Genomic DNA, 17,145 nt, shown 5'->3' with positions numbered 1-17,145 from the left:
TTGTAATAAGATGGTCATGTTGTGCAACACGCTTGAATAGCTAGTCCCATCATCATAGCTTCCATCTCTCCCGAATTGCCCAGGAGGCCCCCTGATTTTGACTGACCCTCCCATTTGTATGAACACGCTCTTATTTCTTCCAAAAATCATGCTCGAATTTCTTCGGAATAATTTTTTCTGAAAAAAAAAAAATCTATTTGTTAGTATGTGCTTGTTACCTGGCCGAAGTCAAGTGAAATTTCCTTTTCGTTTAGTGTGCTTCTTTGAGCTTTTATGGTTCATTTTTTGGCTGTTTGCTGGTTTCCTTGTGATCGCTGGGATGTGTTGCGAGAAAGTGAAAGGCTGACTGAGAGGGTTCGACTCCAAGGGCACGGCTGCCGCCCAAAACAGTCAGAGCAGGATAAGAGGACTGATGCAGCACGTGACCTGCGATGCCATCTGTGCTGCTAAAGATAAGCATCATTGAAACTGGCAAGGTTACATGCATGCACTCTGCAAGTCCAGCGCCCATTTTTTAGCCTTCTTCGTTTTGAGACTAAAGAAATCCGTGGTTCTGTCGCCCAAGTTAGAATGTGAAACAAGTACGGCAGCACACCTGGTGGCCCACGTGTGCTGTCCATGTGCACCTTCAGAAAGAATCCATCTTTCAGAAGTGGTGCGCTCTAAGCTATCGCAGTGGCGAGCGAATCTTGCGAGAAAATTATCACTAGATGCTCACTGCCATTTCTACCTCTCATGACATGAGGCTTGGGGGGGGGGGGGGGAAGAAATGGGCACCAGAGGCCGCCGGGGCCAAACTTCACACTGCTGAACTTCGCTTGGAGAAGAGCCACCACTTGTAAGAATTTTTGACGAGTCTGCTGTGAGAAGTTTTTGCAGTCAGCAAAGTCTTATATGGTAAAGTCACTCTGCAAATTGGCGTGCTCAACCTCTGGAAATATACACATGTTCCACATGCGCACTGCTGCTTCCCCCCCCCCCCATTTTTGATCTTCTAATTCTGACATAGGCAGGTTCACAGGTATGTCTCTTGTTAGTACTATCTCTGCTGTTGTCCTCTTCATTGGTGATTGCATGTTACCTTGCAGCTGTGAAGTTGACTATGAATTTCTTGTGGCTGGATTAACACATATGTTTGTTCTGTAGGCAGAATGGAATAGAGGAACCTAGAGCTCTCTGCTTTGCTGCTTATATGCACAACCTCAAATTGAGGTTGGCTTGCATTGATAGATTAGTGCATTCTAACTACAAGGATGCTACTTTCGCTGAAAATGGGATTTTTTATAAGCTAGAAAAGGCCAAAAAATAAAATACAGGTGTCTCCACCCACGGCTCTTCTGCTAGTAAGCTGTGCCGTGTCGACACAGTTTTTTAGGGCAGCTCTTGGATGCCACCCGACTACTCATTTCTGGACGGTGATGTTGGAATGCTTTTCATGTTGACATCGTGAGTTTGAATGGAGTGATAGGAAAAATTTTAAATACAATCTTCTCAGCAATAAATTAGTCTTTTGCTGTGATACAAGCACTAGCACACCCAGAAAGAACTGCAGAATTGATTTTTACTGAGAATATAAGTTGAAGTTTTCCCCAATTTTCCTTGGCAATTTTAAGGAAAACTACTAACCTATAATGATGTCTTTCTGGTGCTGTCCTGCATTTCAGGGTTGCTTGGCAATATTCTTGGAGTGCATGGTACCGCACCAAGCATTTTGTCGAGTGGAGACGAGGATGTTTGCTGCTTGTCTTGAAGTAGTAGAACTGCCTCTCTTGGGCCTCTTTGTTTTTCAGTCGCTGTAGACTGCACAATCTTTGCTTTTTTCCTCTAGATTCATGCAAATGAAGTGTGGCCTTCTGTCCAACCCGTCTTTCCACTCAAAATGTGCAGAGGATTCCTTCATACCACGTTGAACTTGAATTTTTTTCAGCAGGCTGTTGAATAAGGTTCTGTTAGTACTGCATGTGTCTCCACGCCTTCAATCCACAATTGCAATATTGGGAAGCTGTTGATGATCCATAAAATTAGCAGCATACTAGGCAGGACATAGCAGAAGAAGACAGAGGCACATCAAAACTGATTGAAACTTCAGGGAGCCAGAAAAACACCTCCTCCAACATTTCAGACTTCATTGAAAATGTGAAGCTTTGCATGGCATTGCTATCAGTTGGCGGAGTAGACGTCATCAGTGCACCTTCCAAAGGAGGAATGTAACTTTTATTTTTCACTGAGGTTGTGTTTACTATTGTTAAACTCAGGCGATTCCTTCACATAAAATGAGCTCAGAAAACATACTATGTTGCCATACTGCAGCGTGCCACACTTTAAATAAAATGTGTGCCAAAAAGCTTGCGGTGCTCTCTTAAAGTGAAGCCTTCTAGGAGCGCATTCAGTTAAAGAAGTCCCTAACAGGTTATGTCATCAATGCAACAAAAGGAAAAAAAATACAGCGTTTTTTTTTTTTTTTTGTTCAAGCAAGTTCAGTGCCACTCGGTGGGTGCTGCATGACATCTGGCCAGAACTGTCCTTTCCAGATGTTGGACAACACCCAACTAGTGACCGCAGGGGGCTAATATCACTTTTTTCACTTTGGTGCAGTTCTCCGGTAATATCATGGCCATACTGTGATGGAAAAAAAAAATGGCGTACGGATTTTCTTGCCACTTGAGGTCTTAATTGTGTGCGGTTGCTTGACTATTCTATGGGAATATTTAGGCACTATCCAAGACAAGCTTGTTGCCAAGGGGATGTGTGAACAGAATTTAAGGTCTGGAAGCTGTAGCCCGTTCAAGGGAAGCTTTATGCATATCGAACTCTGCTTGGCTTTCTGTGATTTCAGTTACTGTGACTGCAGTTACAGGTGCCAAACAGTGGTGTAGCATGCTTGTGCACATCACGTGTGGTATGGACTGCATAGAGCGGCTGTCTATTGCTGCTGCACCATTGTTGGTCCTGTGATGCCATGGTGTTGCATGCAGCTCCATGCGCTGAACTGGTGTAACACTGGAAATGCATTGATGCATTGTGTTCTGTTGTGGTTTTGGCAAGGCTTGTGTGCATTGTTTGGGTAAATAAAAGCACTGTCCAAAAATTTGTGGGCACATTCTAGCAAGCTTCTAATCCATGATTGCCACTACATGATTTTAGCTGTATTGCTCAAAGAAGTGTTCTAGCAGTACGTCTGGACGAATTAACTCTATAAAAAGAAAATTTAGGCCTTGAGGTCGCAGACTGTTCACTTCTACACTTGGTATCTCGAAATTTCATGACTCATTTGGTAGTTGCCAGTGATCCATGGCTGTGCATGACAAAGCATTGAAGCGAGTGCTAGCAGTACAGAGTGTGACGCATTTTAAACTAACATCCATTTTGCATGAAGGAAACATAAGCTGTAATGTTGGCAGCCAAGTAAGCAGTATGCAAGTGGTTTTCATTCTTGCACTATCTTTTATTGCAATAAACCCCCGAGTTGGACAGTTTTTTTTATAATGTAGCATTTGATTTCTCTTTTTATTCTTTTTTTCTTTTTTCCCTGATGCTTCATCACAGGCTAGAATTTGCCATTGAATTTTGCTGAAATTGCATATATGATTTGAAGCGATGCGGCAACCGCAATCAGTGAACTGTTCAAGGTTGGAATGTTCAAAGATGGCTCTTATGCCGTAGACATATAAGAATTCATAAGAAACCTGAGGAAAATTCAGGAGAATTATTCGTCAGGTTTCTTTTGATGTTCGCTACTTTCTTATTGAAATGCCGCATGGAAATAACACTAGTCTTAATTTGCCCCACCAAAGTGGCACAGTGGTTGGGGCACTTGGCTGCTGAGCTCGAGGGCCCTGGTTTGATCCTGGTCATGGTATTCAAATTTTGATGGGGGCAAAGGTGCCCGTGTACTATATGGTGTCATTAAAGAACCCCAGGTGGTTGAAATTGATCTTGAACCCTCCACTGCCCTTTGGGGTGTCAGACACCTCGCCCCTCTGAAAACTTAGTCTTGATTGGCTTTAAATGTGGAGTTCAGAAGTAAGGAGCTTGTGCTTGGCTACTGCCTACAATGATGCTTTCTTTTTTTTGCAAAATGTAGCCGCTCTTATCTTGTTGACCTTCATTTCAAGTAATGTGAAGCATCCTGTGGATTGCAGGCACTGCAAGCGCAGTGATGCAAGACCTGGTGTTCTCTTTCCACACGCAGTGCCTGAGCATGCAGATATCTGTGCTGAGTGTTGCTAGCTTGCTGCCATCCAGAGAGGTTGGTAACCTGGCCATGCGTTGCCTCGCGATGCTTCGAGGCTTCCTGACCGTGCCAGAGGCCGACACACCCATGATTCTCTCCATGGAGGCGAAAGCATGTGTGCTGTTCTTGTGCAGTATGCACCGTACAGCTGACGTCCTCTGCATGGTGACTGACTCTGTTGGAAAGCTGAAGGTGAGTGCAAGTTTGCACCAAGCATGGATGAAGGGGAGTCAAAACTATGGCTTATGGTGGTGCCATCTGGTGCCTGAATGGCAACTATCATATTTGCTCACATAATTTGCACACTTTTTTTCTTTAAATTAAGGCCTCAAAAAGGGGGTACGCAGCTTACGCGAAAATTTTCTGAACACGTCCTAAAAAATGCTACAAAGGTCATAATGCGTAATATATGCTGCGTGTTATACCTATATATAGACCCCGCCATCTCGCACCCCTCGCTGGTAAAAAAAAAGTTGACGCCAAGTGTAAGACGTAGACCCCCTTCCGCCTCGCCTCACGTATAGAGCTCAAAGCAATAAACGTGCAATGATACAAGCCAGCACAGGGAGGCAAAGGAGATAACTGGAGATAAAACGATGCCCTTGGGTGCAGCCCGGCTGACTAGTGGCAAACCGAACAGCGAACGGTTCGGTAGTGTGGGATTTGGGCGCACGCGCAACTGTTGTGTGGGAAAGCGACCGCCAGAGTGAACGAGCCGGGTAAACTGCGCACAAATCGTGCCCACGTCATGCGCACCTTTCGCAACTGCATACGACGGCGCAGCCGCTCCAATCTTCCCAAGGCGGCCTTACAAGCACTCAAGTACATGCTGGTGGTCTGGCACAGTAGAGAGCGCAAAATATGCGAGTAAAAGATTATTTTTCCCCAAAAATCCGAGTAAAAAGTTGGGGATGCGGGAATACTGTTGTGTTTTATCTTCAGCTTGCCATTGCAGTCTAGCAACTTGTGTACTGTGCTTAATCAGCTACTGGTCCTGTGTGCCTTTGCACCTCTGCTCTCATTGGGATACGTGCTCTTATGCTGCTGTCTTACTTCTTCTTACTTCACGGCATGGATGTAGCAAGTGGGTGCATTGCTCAATTGTGTCTATGCTTGTATCTGTACATTTTGCATGAAGTGCACCTCGTGGAACCTCGCTGGCACATTCTTGGTTCATACAGTCCCTGGTTTATGTGTCGATGATGGGAAAACTGAAAATTTTGCATGGAGTTAAAATGCACACTTTCTGGTTAACATGATTTTCTAGTATGTATGCGAAGAGTTTTTCCAAATTTGATTTGTGTGGTTCATTTTACATCCAGGAGAAAGCACAGTGACGTATGAGTGGGTAGAACTTTGGCGCGTGCAGCGTGGAGAGCAGAGCATAGTAGGGCAGCAGGCAGGCTGTGTAGCAGTTTTTCTGCACTGATTGAGTTGCATGGGAATGCTAGCGTGCACTTGGTTTTGCACTGGTCATGGGGGCATAGCTTTGATGCCTGCTGGGGCCTGCCCATGCCAAGGAATGGGAAGGGGGGGAGTGTGCGGCAGGCACTACCCCAACAGCATCCTGACTTGCAAACTGCTGAGTGCAACCAAAATTGAACTGAATGTGTCCATGGATCAAACAGCTTTACACATTAAGAACAGTGACGTGCATGGCATGCCACCAGCAGCTACTCTCACTTAGGCTGCTGCTTGACTGAATAAACTGCAAAATTTTTCTGCAATGCAGAGAATGGCAAAGGGGACAAAAGCTGACAAGCTAACTTTACCAGGCAGCTGGTGAGAACTTGAGCCAGTAGAAGCTGAGACAATTTTAGAATGCGAACAAATGCCTCCTATTTGTGTTACTAGCACGAGGACAAGCATGCAGGGCATTGCTTGTACTGAAACTTACACTTGGCATTGTGTAACGCCAGTCTTCTGTTACACTATCCCACTCCTGCTTGGGGTGTAAAAAAAATTCGCTATGGCTTGGCTTGGTTAAGCCCGGTAATTGCGAAAGCAATATCCATACCTACGCCATGGTACAGCTGGTAGTGTAGCTGGTGGTGGTGCTTGTGGTTAGACTTGTGGTGATGCATCGGTTATACAATCCAATCGAAACCAATACAATCCAATCCAAACCCATCCAATCCACTCAAATCCAATCCACTCCTATCCAATCCAATGCAATCCAATTCAACCCACTCCAATCCACTCCTATCCATGCAATCAAATCTAATCCAATGTCATCTAATGTAATGTAATTTAATCTAATCCAGTCCAATCTAATCTAATCCAATCTAATGCTATCAAGGTCAAATGAAGGTCAATGGTGGTCACGGCCGCGGCACGATGGTGGTCACGGCCGCGGCACGGCAAAGGCGTGAAAGTGCAAGTAGTATTGCTTTCGCAATAAAAAAAAAGGAGACTTTTTGCAGTAGTAGTACCACCTTCCCGTCTCTTTCTGCACGTCGTTTGCTCCATTCATGCAGTAAGGCAACAATATGATCCACCAACTTGCCCTTCAGGGAACCCTTTTGAATGAATGCCCTTTTACTCGAATCTTGATTCATGTAATCTTTTTTTAAAGTGCCTTCAGTACACTTTTTTCTCATGCTTTTTTGCTTATAAAAACAAGGTTCTGCTGTAATTAAGGCAACAACATGTTTTTGGGGAGTGGGCTTTTAGATATCGCATGTAGCACTTTACAGGTGGAGATTTGCACCTTTAGCCCTTTCCAGCCCAAATTAAAACTGTTAAATATAAAAAAATTGATATCCAGAGACTAGCAAATGTAGGACGAAAGTAATTCAACAAGACCAGAAAATCAGTTTCGTTGCTCCTTTATCGTTTTTTTTTTCATGATTCCAATTGGAATCACTGGGACATGGTGGTTGCAAAATGCTCAGTAGGGGATTACTTTGAAAATTTGATTTAGTATCAACTGCTTTGAAACGGCGCTTGTCTTTGCTAAAGTATAGGCTTGTGTCCTAGCTCTTACGAAGAAAACAGAATAACAACATGACACATAGCTTGTACCTCTGTTATTATTTTTTCATTGTGCATGAGTAGGTGTGTGGTCCTTTGTAAGCGGAATTCTTGAGTTGGCTGAAGACAAGCACTGGTTGTTTTGAGAGGTGGCATGTAAAGAACAGGGCGACCATACTCCTAGTATCCAGATTTCCGGCCTCGGGCTATCATCTAGCTTTCTGCTTTAACTGAAACTTTGTAATGAGAAATTCTCAAAGATTGGGGTGATGCAGAAGCTTGTGAAGTATTCATGCAGTCAAGGTGCTCCTTACGAGGTGGGGCTCGTATTTATGATTTCTGCCAGTTCAGTAAAATCGCGCTGCATCCACAAAACGGATTTTCCTCTGATCAGTTTTTTTTTTATGCACAGCGCGATCTGTTGGGTGAGGTGGTTGGCTTTCCATAGGTTGACAGCTGGATGTCTTACCACCTTCAGTGTAGCTGCATTACCACTTGATTCTATGCAGTCCTGTTTTCAATTTGCTGTCATGGGTGGTATTCCTAGATGTTCAATGCTTTCGTGTTATACTTTGTCTTCGCGTTCTTACAACCAATGCTATCACTTCTCAGTGGGTTGAATCAGCCTGTGTGGTGGACTACTCTTGAAAATTATTTCTATCCATATTTAAAAAAAAAATTTTTTTATTTGAATACCCTCTGGGCGCGAAGGCATGAAAAGTGCTTGCACAGAATGTAGAGGTCTTTGGAGGAAAGAACGTTTATTGTTACATATAGGCTTCATAAGAAGTGGTTTGGTTTGGTTTATGTGGTTTAACGTCCCAAAGCGACTCAGGCTATGAGGGACGCCGTAGTGAAGGGCTCAGGAGATTTCGTGCACCTGGGGTTCTATAACGTGCACTGCCATCATGCAGTACACGGGCCTCTAGAATGTCGCATCCATCGAAATTTGGTCGCTGCTGCCGGGATCGAACTCACGTCTTCCAGGTCAGCAGCCGAGTGCCATAGCCACCGAGCCACCGCAGCGGCTCATAAAAAGCGGTATTTACATTACACTAGCAGTCACAAGTTCTTTAAATATTACTGGGCAGCTTATTCTTCAATAGAGCCTCCGAGTCCTAGTGATTCCATTTGGAGTCGTAATTTTGTGCAAAATATTTTAGCACTTGTGAGTGTTTGCTTCAAAGCAGTAATATGAAGGTTACTTGTGCCCCATTAGAGAAAAACAGAAGTGGTTTTCTTCTGCACAATGCAAGAGAGGAAGTGGTGCCAGCCAATGGCAGCATCAAAGCATACGCAGTTCTCTATCCCTTTCCTGCCTACTAGCGTATGTCAGCCAGTTGAAAGGCCACTAGAATAAGTTGATGAAGGGCTAAATGTTGGAACTACTGGAAAAACAGTCGGGACTTTCTTTCTCAATTGAAGACTGGTGGCCTCCAAATGTGGTGATTTTATTGGGAATCACTGGGCCGCCTGAAAGGGTTGGGCTCACGGGTGTGTTGTGCTGCACTGCAGAGCCAGCAGACCCCACTGAAGGTCCACGGGGTCCGCTTCTGTGCGCCAGACCAGCAGTCCTGCAATACCGAGCTGAGCCTGCAGGTGCTGCGGTTCCTCTTGGAGTCTCCACAGCTACAGATGATGGTGCTCAGGGGCCACATAGTGCCCCTATTCAACACATGGAGTACACTGCTTTCTATAGTGGCAAGTGCTGTCCTCCCCATCTCTTGGGGATGCGAGTCACGTATGAGTGCCCTGTTTGCACAAATAAAATGCAGGTTTCATTTTGTCGCATCGTCTGCTCCAGAACACACCACGCATGATGTTCAACACTAAGGTGCCAAAGTAGTGCTAATTCTTGTTCGCTGCCTTTTGGGATACCTATGAGCTCAGCGAAGAAGCTTTTGAGCTATGAGTGGGCCATGAGGTTAACCACAAAGCACGCACAGAAAGGAGAGCGGCTTGGGCCATTGAGAAAGATTAGGCAGTTGAAGAATCGTGTGGAGTAGGGGAGAGCGGATAGGGCAGGCAAGCACAGTGCTATGTAGTGTGAAGCACAAAGAAGCAGCAGCAAGAAGCTGATGTGGTGCAGGTACTGCTGCACATAAAGCTGCATGTGTGCATGTATGAAAGGATGCTTCCCCAATAACATTGAGGACACCGAAGATGATTCACGCATAGTGCTCGGTCACAAATGACCCAGATATTTTGAGCTTGCATTATAGTTATATTTTTTTGTTTTCCTAAAGGGTGGAATTGCCTCCCTGAGTTGCATACATGTAGATATGACAGATATGGTGGAGATATGTTACATTACGCATTGGCATGCAGCCTAGACAGCATGCTGTGCTGACCTGATGTTTGCCTGTATCAGAGGGCAACACTTGTGTGAATCAGCAAAAGTGCGTACTTCACTGTCCTGTTTTTGTTGCCAATTTTCGGGCAGTCGCAAGAAGGCCAGCATGGATTGCATGCAAGTCTTGAGTTCTCAGTCGTTTGTAACCTTGGAAAACTCCAGTAGTGTTTGAAGACTTCAGTTTGCGTAGCCCGTCCAGTGCTTTATTTCTTGATGTAAGGATGATGCCAACAGAACAGTATGTTGCTTTTCAACATTGTGTGTTAACTAGTGCTTTGATGCTGCACCCTTGGAAGACATACCTTCCATATTTTCCACAGCACCCATTGGTACACACCAAGGCATACAGCACCCTTGCTTAGATGCATATTGGCTGCTGGTAATCCGAGGATGTACTGTTGGGGGCAAAAGTCTCCAGGACATACGTCTGGCAATCATGGCGTGTAAACGCGATGTGCCAACAGTCACCTGATTTTTCTAGCACACATGAGGGAACTCGAGTCCAACTTGCATGTCTGCAATTATGGTCTGAAACTACTGGCCTATTAGCAAGCTATGCACTTTGGTTGCCATTCCCTTGCCCTAGGGACTTTTGTCCCAAATGGTGCATCTTTGACACAGAGAGGAACTACAGAAACGTGTGACAAGGAGAGTGGATGAACAAGTGGTAACTCACGAACTGCAGTGAAATCATCATGCAAAATGAAATATAATACTTCAGTGCCCACCGAGAAACAACTGTTTGCAGCATCCAAGCTTTCACGAAGTGCTTCAGCTACTTGGTGGGCACTGCTCACCTCGAAGGTATCTTGAATTTGTAGCTTGCTGAGGCAAGGTTGCAAAAATTTCTTTACCTTGGCTTGCCATGTCTCCTGCTTTGTGACAGTCTGGAGAGGCACAGAGATTTATGCATCCTCGTGCTTGTCCAGTAGGTGGCCTTTGTTCCTCTTCATACTTTTGTTCAACTTGTCTAGACTGAGATCACATCAGCTGTGCGAGAGGCCTGGCCTTGGCTTTTTCCATTTTTTCTTACTTACTTCAAAGTTCCTCTCAGTAGCTAGCAGAGCCTTTTCACCAAATAAGTAATTTAGCAACGTAGTGATTTCCCCCACCCACAAGCTGAAAAGAAAGGTTTGATTTGCGAAAGTATTTGGCTCTGCAATGCAGCACAGACTAGTGGCCCTTCTCCTTCTGCGGACAAGCTCCTGTTAAGTGAGATCACACCTTCAACATGGCCTTTTCTGTGATGCTGCAAGCAGAAGCCAACCATTTGTGCTCCTCAAACGCTCCCTGCAAGGCAAACTTGCGGCCTGGCTATGATATACTCACTCAGGGGTGGGAAGGAATGAGGCGTAGTCAAGAATGGTGGTAGTAACTGGAGATGCTTTTTTAGTTGCAGTCAAAGAAAGGCCTAGAAGGATTCGGCCTCGGAGAAATCCTGTTCTCGTGTGCACTGGTTGCAGGTGTAGAAATGTACCGGCCTGATACCGGACGCTTAAAATCCACCCATACTGAAACTAGAGAAATCTGAGCCAGTCGTTCAGAAGCTGTACCTGTTGCTAACTCTATGACTTGATGATCTTGGCTTCTCTACCAAACAGGGAAGGTATTTCTGGGGACGGATGCTCTTCTGTATGCAGAAGGCAGACCTTGTGCTGCATGTTCTAATAATGACCTGGGGCTGGAGCATTGCGAACACTATTCTTATGGGGACGACTAGGGCTCATAAGAGCCCTGTGTCGAAGAAATGCGCTTGATAAAAGTTGAGCAATGGTTTCTCGGACATTTTAAGAATAGTTTTAGTTGGTTATGCACTCTAAACCCCTTACTGCAGTTACCGAGTTTGTGCTTGTCTTGTCCACTCTTCATCTTGTCCAGTGTTTTTGCACTACGCCTCTGTGTCAGCCAGCTAGCTCAAAATTTGACTTTTCTGAGATAATTATGCTGTTCTTGGTGGTAGTGCAGTATGACTGCCATGAAACTCTCTGCAAAATTGCAGACTTCTACAGTGTCATAGCTTTTGTAACAGCTGAAAGGGAACCATGAGAAAGAAAAGCACGAGACGTCAGCGTTGTGTCTCATGTTTCTCTTTGTTGATGTCCCCCTTTGGCTGTCACTAACTCTGATTCGGACCCAACTAGCATAACTGCAGCTACAGCCTTTTGTCGATTTCTTCACTGTCATTGCAGGAGAGCTTCTACTTAAGGCTGGATACTTACTTAGTATTTGCACCAAATACAGCTGTGAAACACAGTAGCCATGTTGTCGTATGGGCCAGTGTCGTTCCATAATTTCTGTGCTCATCATGAGGGTTGTGACTAGCGGTGGGTAGTAGCCTAGAGATAAGCACAATGTGATAGATTAAAATATATGGCCGGAGACACAAATTTTACGCTTGTGAAAAAACATTGCCAGAAAATTTGGCAGAGTTTGTTATCAGTCATTATTTTCATTGACATGTGGTTCTTCAGGCCTTCTTTTTGAGCATTGCATGTGTTGTGCTCTGCTTTTCTAGGACTCTGTGCAGGGGTTACTGTGCTGCTCCAATAGCAGGATGCTGATCCAAGTCACCATGATGACAGCCTATGACCTGTTCTTCCTCCTCACCTACGTCCTGCATGGCCAGAAACATCCTGTACGTTGTTCTGAATCCTGCTAAGCTGGAAATTTTGCTACTCAGTGCAGGTCTGATGTGCTGTTCGTACACAACACAAAATGCTGAAAAGTTCTTGAACAATTCTGAGCCTGTTCGGTCTCTGAATGCAACAAATTGAGCTGAATTGCTTCTTGAGATCAGTCTACTAAGGATTCTCTCTGTGGCCCATCTGGCACTTTAGCGTCCCGCATAGCCTGAGTCGCTTTGGGACGTTAAACCCCATAAACCAAACCAAACCATCTGGCACTTTACTCGGCAAACACTGGCTTTTTGGAGTCTGCACCTGTGAAAACCAATAGTATTAATGAAGTGCATGGCACATGCCATACATTGGTGGTGTTGGCAGAAACTGTATAAAAATGTAAGCTTTTCTTGTCGCCATGAATGATTCTCGTCATTTGTGGTCGCTACTGCATAGGTGACCAAACTTGCCCGAGTTACTATATAGTACAAATGCTGAAGAGCCGTTATTTGCAAAGCCGGCATCGTCCCTAAAGGCAGGACATTTACATAGGCACATGGTATTCTGGAAATGAAGCATGAGTGAATTTAGTGAGTTTATCAGCAGTTTCTCTACTAGTGAAGGTAATGACGGTGGTAATAGTGCTGATGAGTGAGTGCTGGAGAGATTGTTTTAAGGTACCCATTTTTTAATAATTATTATTTTTCACAATTGGTCCCAAGGCTTTGAGTGTCTGCCTTGTGAATACATCACATGAAGACAACAGGATCTTGGGCTTGATTTTTCTGTTTGTGTTGTGTAATGTTTATCCTTTTCTGTCTAGCTGACAGTTGTCATGATTTTTAAAAACAGCCGTACCATTTAAAGAGCTAAATATGCATTGTCATTTATGTCATTTATTCCAAGGCCACCTGTAGTGCACTTTTTGCAAAACCACAAAAAAAGAGAGCTGCACATCTCCGTGATTTATATTGCTCTCTTGCAGCAAAATTTCATGCTAGCCAGCATGCACAAGTTGGTAGGCTACTGTTAACCAGATTCATTTTGCACCCTGTCTGTGCTAAAGCAGGCTTTGGTAGCCTTACTTTTTATCTTATCAATAGATTGAACTCACTTGTTCAGGCGCAAGCAGCTGCAAAAATGATTTGTTTGTACCTAACTGCCAAGCTCCTGGGAGAAGAGGTTAATAGTTCCTTCGGCATGTTCTTACACTTCCTCATGATAACATTGCTTTGATGCTCAATGACTGCATTGCTGCGCCATCGTCTACTAGTGCACATGATCGGGCTAAGCCCGGACTGCCAAATCAGACAGCAGACATGGCGCAACAGGAAGTGTGCAATGCCCATCACACGGAGGACCCGAAATGGGAAGGTGGAGGTGAAAAAATGGACAGTGAGACAGACCAGCCTACACAGCCATTGCACCCATGGCATGTGCTGCACTGGCGTTCACTTTTGATCATAGTTAGCCTTTGAGGTGTTGAGCTGAGCTTTGAAGTCCATTATTATTTTTACTTCACGACTAGGAAGATGAAGCAAAACGCTAGCTCGCATTGGTGATCAAAGGAATCAGTGTTATGAGGTGTTTTGTTTCATGATTGCGGCCCACCTATGCTTTAAAGGGCCTTTTTATTTTACCTCTTTACTGTTCTTGCCATATAGGCTCTTACTTAGTTTGGTACTTCTGTTCTGTGCGTTTTGGAGGAAACGCCAGACTTGGGCAAGTTTCTTGAATTGCATTTACCATTCAAGTTCGCACAGCACAGCATGTGCAGCAGTGATTCAAGCATGCATTCACACTGCACGATTCACCATGTGCCGATCCATGGGGAATGTCAGTCGCATAATTTGAAGTGCATACTGAATTATGCTGCCATTTTTGTTGAAACCAAATGGGATATTGAACTTGTAGCCACCTTTGGATGTGCGAAAAGAAATTTAGGGCCTTATGTTTCTTGCATTGCAGAATGAATAGTGAAGTTCACTTTTGCTTTTGAAAAGCTTCCTTGAAGCAGAATCCTCGTTCAAAAAAGTTTAACGGTTTGTTGGCGGGAAATTGGGAATACATAAAAGTAGCAGCATTTATTTAGCAGAGTTTCACTGTGTATTTCATAGTATATGGTGCCATCGGTAGGAAGCCCTAGAGGCTAGTGTTGTGGCACCTTATTCTGCATCCCTGTTAAGGGGTGACTTCCTTGCTTATTTTGCATGACATCCCTGTACGAATGTCAACTGCAACCACACACAGGTGACGCAAGAGAAATTCGTGGCAACATTAACATTTGAGCGCCAGATGGCATGGATCGAGGAGGATCTATTGCCAAGGCTGCAAAGTCGAACGGGAATCAATCGAGAGCCACACCTCCAAGTTCTGAAGGTAGGCCTACTTGTTCATTTTTAAGGCGAAATTTTGCCGCAACTTGTTAAATTTAATAGTATTTCATTCATGAACCGTCATAATCTGGAAGTCCTTGACGAAAATGAAGACTAGAGAAGTGAAGCAATTTCCTTGTGATCAAACATGCTAGCAGATCATGCTCCTGGACTATCAACGCCCATCTGTTTTCTGTCATAAAGTAGTGTATTCTGAATGAGAGAAAAAAAAAATTTAATGTGAATTTCACGCTTCTTCCTTTTCTGATAACAAAATAAGCTTTTGTACCAGACTGTTCCCAAGGCAGTGCTGTAGAAGTGGCAGTTAGGAACAAGACTTTCTTTTGAATATACCATACAAACGCGTCTAAGGGCCGCACTTTTTTTTCCAGATTTGAGGGCCAGTTTTCGGGGTGCTGCCCATAGGGGACCGCAGCTTCGCAGGGGGGCGCTGCAGACGCCAGTGAAAAGCGCCCTCTCCGGCCGACTCCGTGTTTTTGTCCGGGCAAACCGGTCACCCCTCCCATTGAGTAGCTGCGCGAGCAGCGCGCTTTCCCCTGAAAAAAAGCTAGTTCTGCACGTACTTTGCACGTGTTGGCCAGCCTGCAAATCTCTTTGTGCAGTACCGAGCTTTTTCCCTCGTGCTTGAACGCTGACGAGCTTCAGAGGATTAGCAAAATGTACAGGGGCGCTAGAAAAAAATGTGAACAGCATGGCGCCCACGCGCTGCGCAGTCCGAATTGATCTTCAATGCGTTTTTATCTCGGTAGTAACAAAGACGCTAGAGTGGTACATTATTGTATCACGGATGTCTCTAGCGGAGCGCCTAGGCACTGCGCTGTTCGCATTTCTTTTGGTCGCGGCAGTACGCTCTGAGATGTTGGTTAAAAGAAATAGTGGACAGTGAATTTTTTTTTTTCGCTGCGAACTTGAAAAAAGAACTGCTAGTGGATCAGGCCCACTACGTGAAGCAGATTGTTGACGAAAAAGCCGGTACCGTAATGGCGAAATGTGTATCGCAAGTAAATGACGAGATCATTTAAGACGTGGAATTCGAGGTAAATACCATTTTTTTTTTTGGCGCGGCCATCTTCGCAAGATGCTTAATTTCGTTGGGTGATTGAGCACTTCGGTGCATGCAGGTTTGTTGGCCAAATAATAAGGATTTTGTTACGTGTTTCGATGAATAATGATGGAAATAATTTTTATTTTAACTTAAAATAAAGTGGCCTTAAGGCGACACGCGAGGCTGAGGAGAAAAACGAAAACACGCACGAAATGCGCCTACCAGCTGCTTGCTATATACGGCAAAGAGAAAAAATGCTCTAGTTTGTCAATCGCTACAACGGAGATAAGCTGTTGGTATATTTATTTTAATTCCGATTACAGCGCACGCGCATCCCCAAAACAACTTATTTGCAGAGCCATCGCTCATATGCAAACGCTCATTCATGTGCAAGCAAACAATTTGATTATTTTTATTTTTTTGAAATTTTTTACATGTAAAGCAACTTGGAAAATTGAGCCCTGCGTCACAAGTCGGAACATTGAGGCGATCACTGACCTTGCCTCACACGCGTCTGCATTATGCCGCTAGCTGTAGTCAGTCTCCAAAATAAAAAATGGCAAAAAAAAACAGTTTCGTTAGCGCGAGCTTTACTAAACACTGCATGCTTAGTGAATTACAGCAAAAACTGCTCAGAAATAATATTACGCGTTCAACATACCAAACGTGTCCAGTAACAGGAAAAAGCTTACTTCACCCTGCCCATAGCAGTTATCGAGGCCTGCCGTTTCTCGTTCTCATCCATTTCATACCCAACCATTCCGGACAAAAACATTTTTGAATAGTAAAAAATGTATGACCGCATTTTTTTTTTATTTAACAATACTGTCAACCCTCGTGTGAGGGTCCTTACAGAGAGGGTATAAAAATTTCATAGAAAAACAGCACTATTCACAAGCATTGAATACATCAGCATGACACGGTACATCATTCAGTCAAGCATCAAATGGCACTTTCAAGCAGGTGGTTATCCAGAGATCGTTCGAATGCATGCACATCACTCGGTTCCACAACACTCATTGGCAAATCATTCCACATTTCAACTGCATGAGGGAAGAAGGAATGTTTGAAAGTTTCACTACGGGCGTTGTAAGGCTGAATTATCCGACAATGTTTTGTTCTAGAACTGCGTTTGCCTGGTGCTTGTATGTATGTTTCCTTCTGAATATTTATCTGTCCTTGGAGCATCTGGAACAATAACTTCAGCCGATTTTTTTGTCGTCGTGTTTCTAATAAATCCAGGTTACAGGAAGAGAGCATATCCGCAACTAATATCCGCAAAGGAAGATTTCACTATAGCAATCTTCCATCGATAGGCTTGCTTTTTTTTTCGTATTAACGTTTTTCCTATCGTCAACTGCTCGATACGAGCGATGAAAAATATTTAAGATTTTGCTGCATATAGAAAGAGTGGACCATTACCTTCAATATTTCCGTTACTGTACGTTACAATTTTCCAATATTAAATTTTTTTTTCCTAAGAATGTAGGCCATCACTAGGACATCTGTAGAATTACACGGGCAGT

General features: G+C 44.1%; 1 protein-coding gene across 1 annotated transcript in view; it reads left to right on the top strand.

Moving 5' to 3' along the window:
• The window catches only part of LOC149355260 (condensin-2 complex subunit G2-like), a 126,518-nt gene that overhangs the window by 92,985 nt on the left and 16,388 nt on the right, over positions 1-17,145 (top strand). The window contains exons 16-19 of the mRNA XM_089583732.1: positions 4,193-4,426; positions 8,723-8,908; positions 12,076-12,195; positions 14,429-14,557. Of these exons, the coding sequence (XP_089439858.1) occupies positions 4,193-4,426; positions 8,723-8,908; positions 12,076-12,195; positions 14,429-14,557 (669 nt within the window). The remainder of the gene's footprint in view (positions 1-4,192; positions 4,427-8,722; positions 8,909-12,075; positions 12,196-14,428; positions 14,558-17,145) is intronic.

This window comes from Amblyomma mixtum, chromosome 3, assembly GCF_055824585.1.
Source record: "Amblyomma mixtum isolate Tamu chromosome 3, ASM5582458v1, whole genome shotgun sequence".
NCBI classification, from domain to species: domain Eukaryota; kingdom Metazoa; phylum Arthropoda; class Arachnida; order Ixodida; family Ixodidae; genus Amblyomma; species Amblyomma mixtum.
Note: the sequence above shows the minus strand (reverse complement) of the source record. Positions and strands in the feature narration are given on the sequence as shown.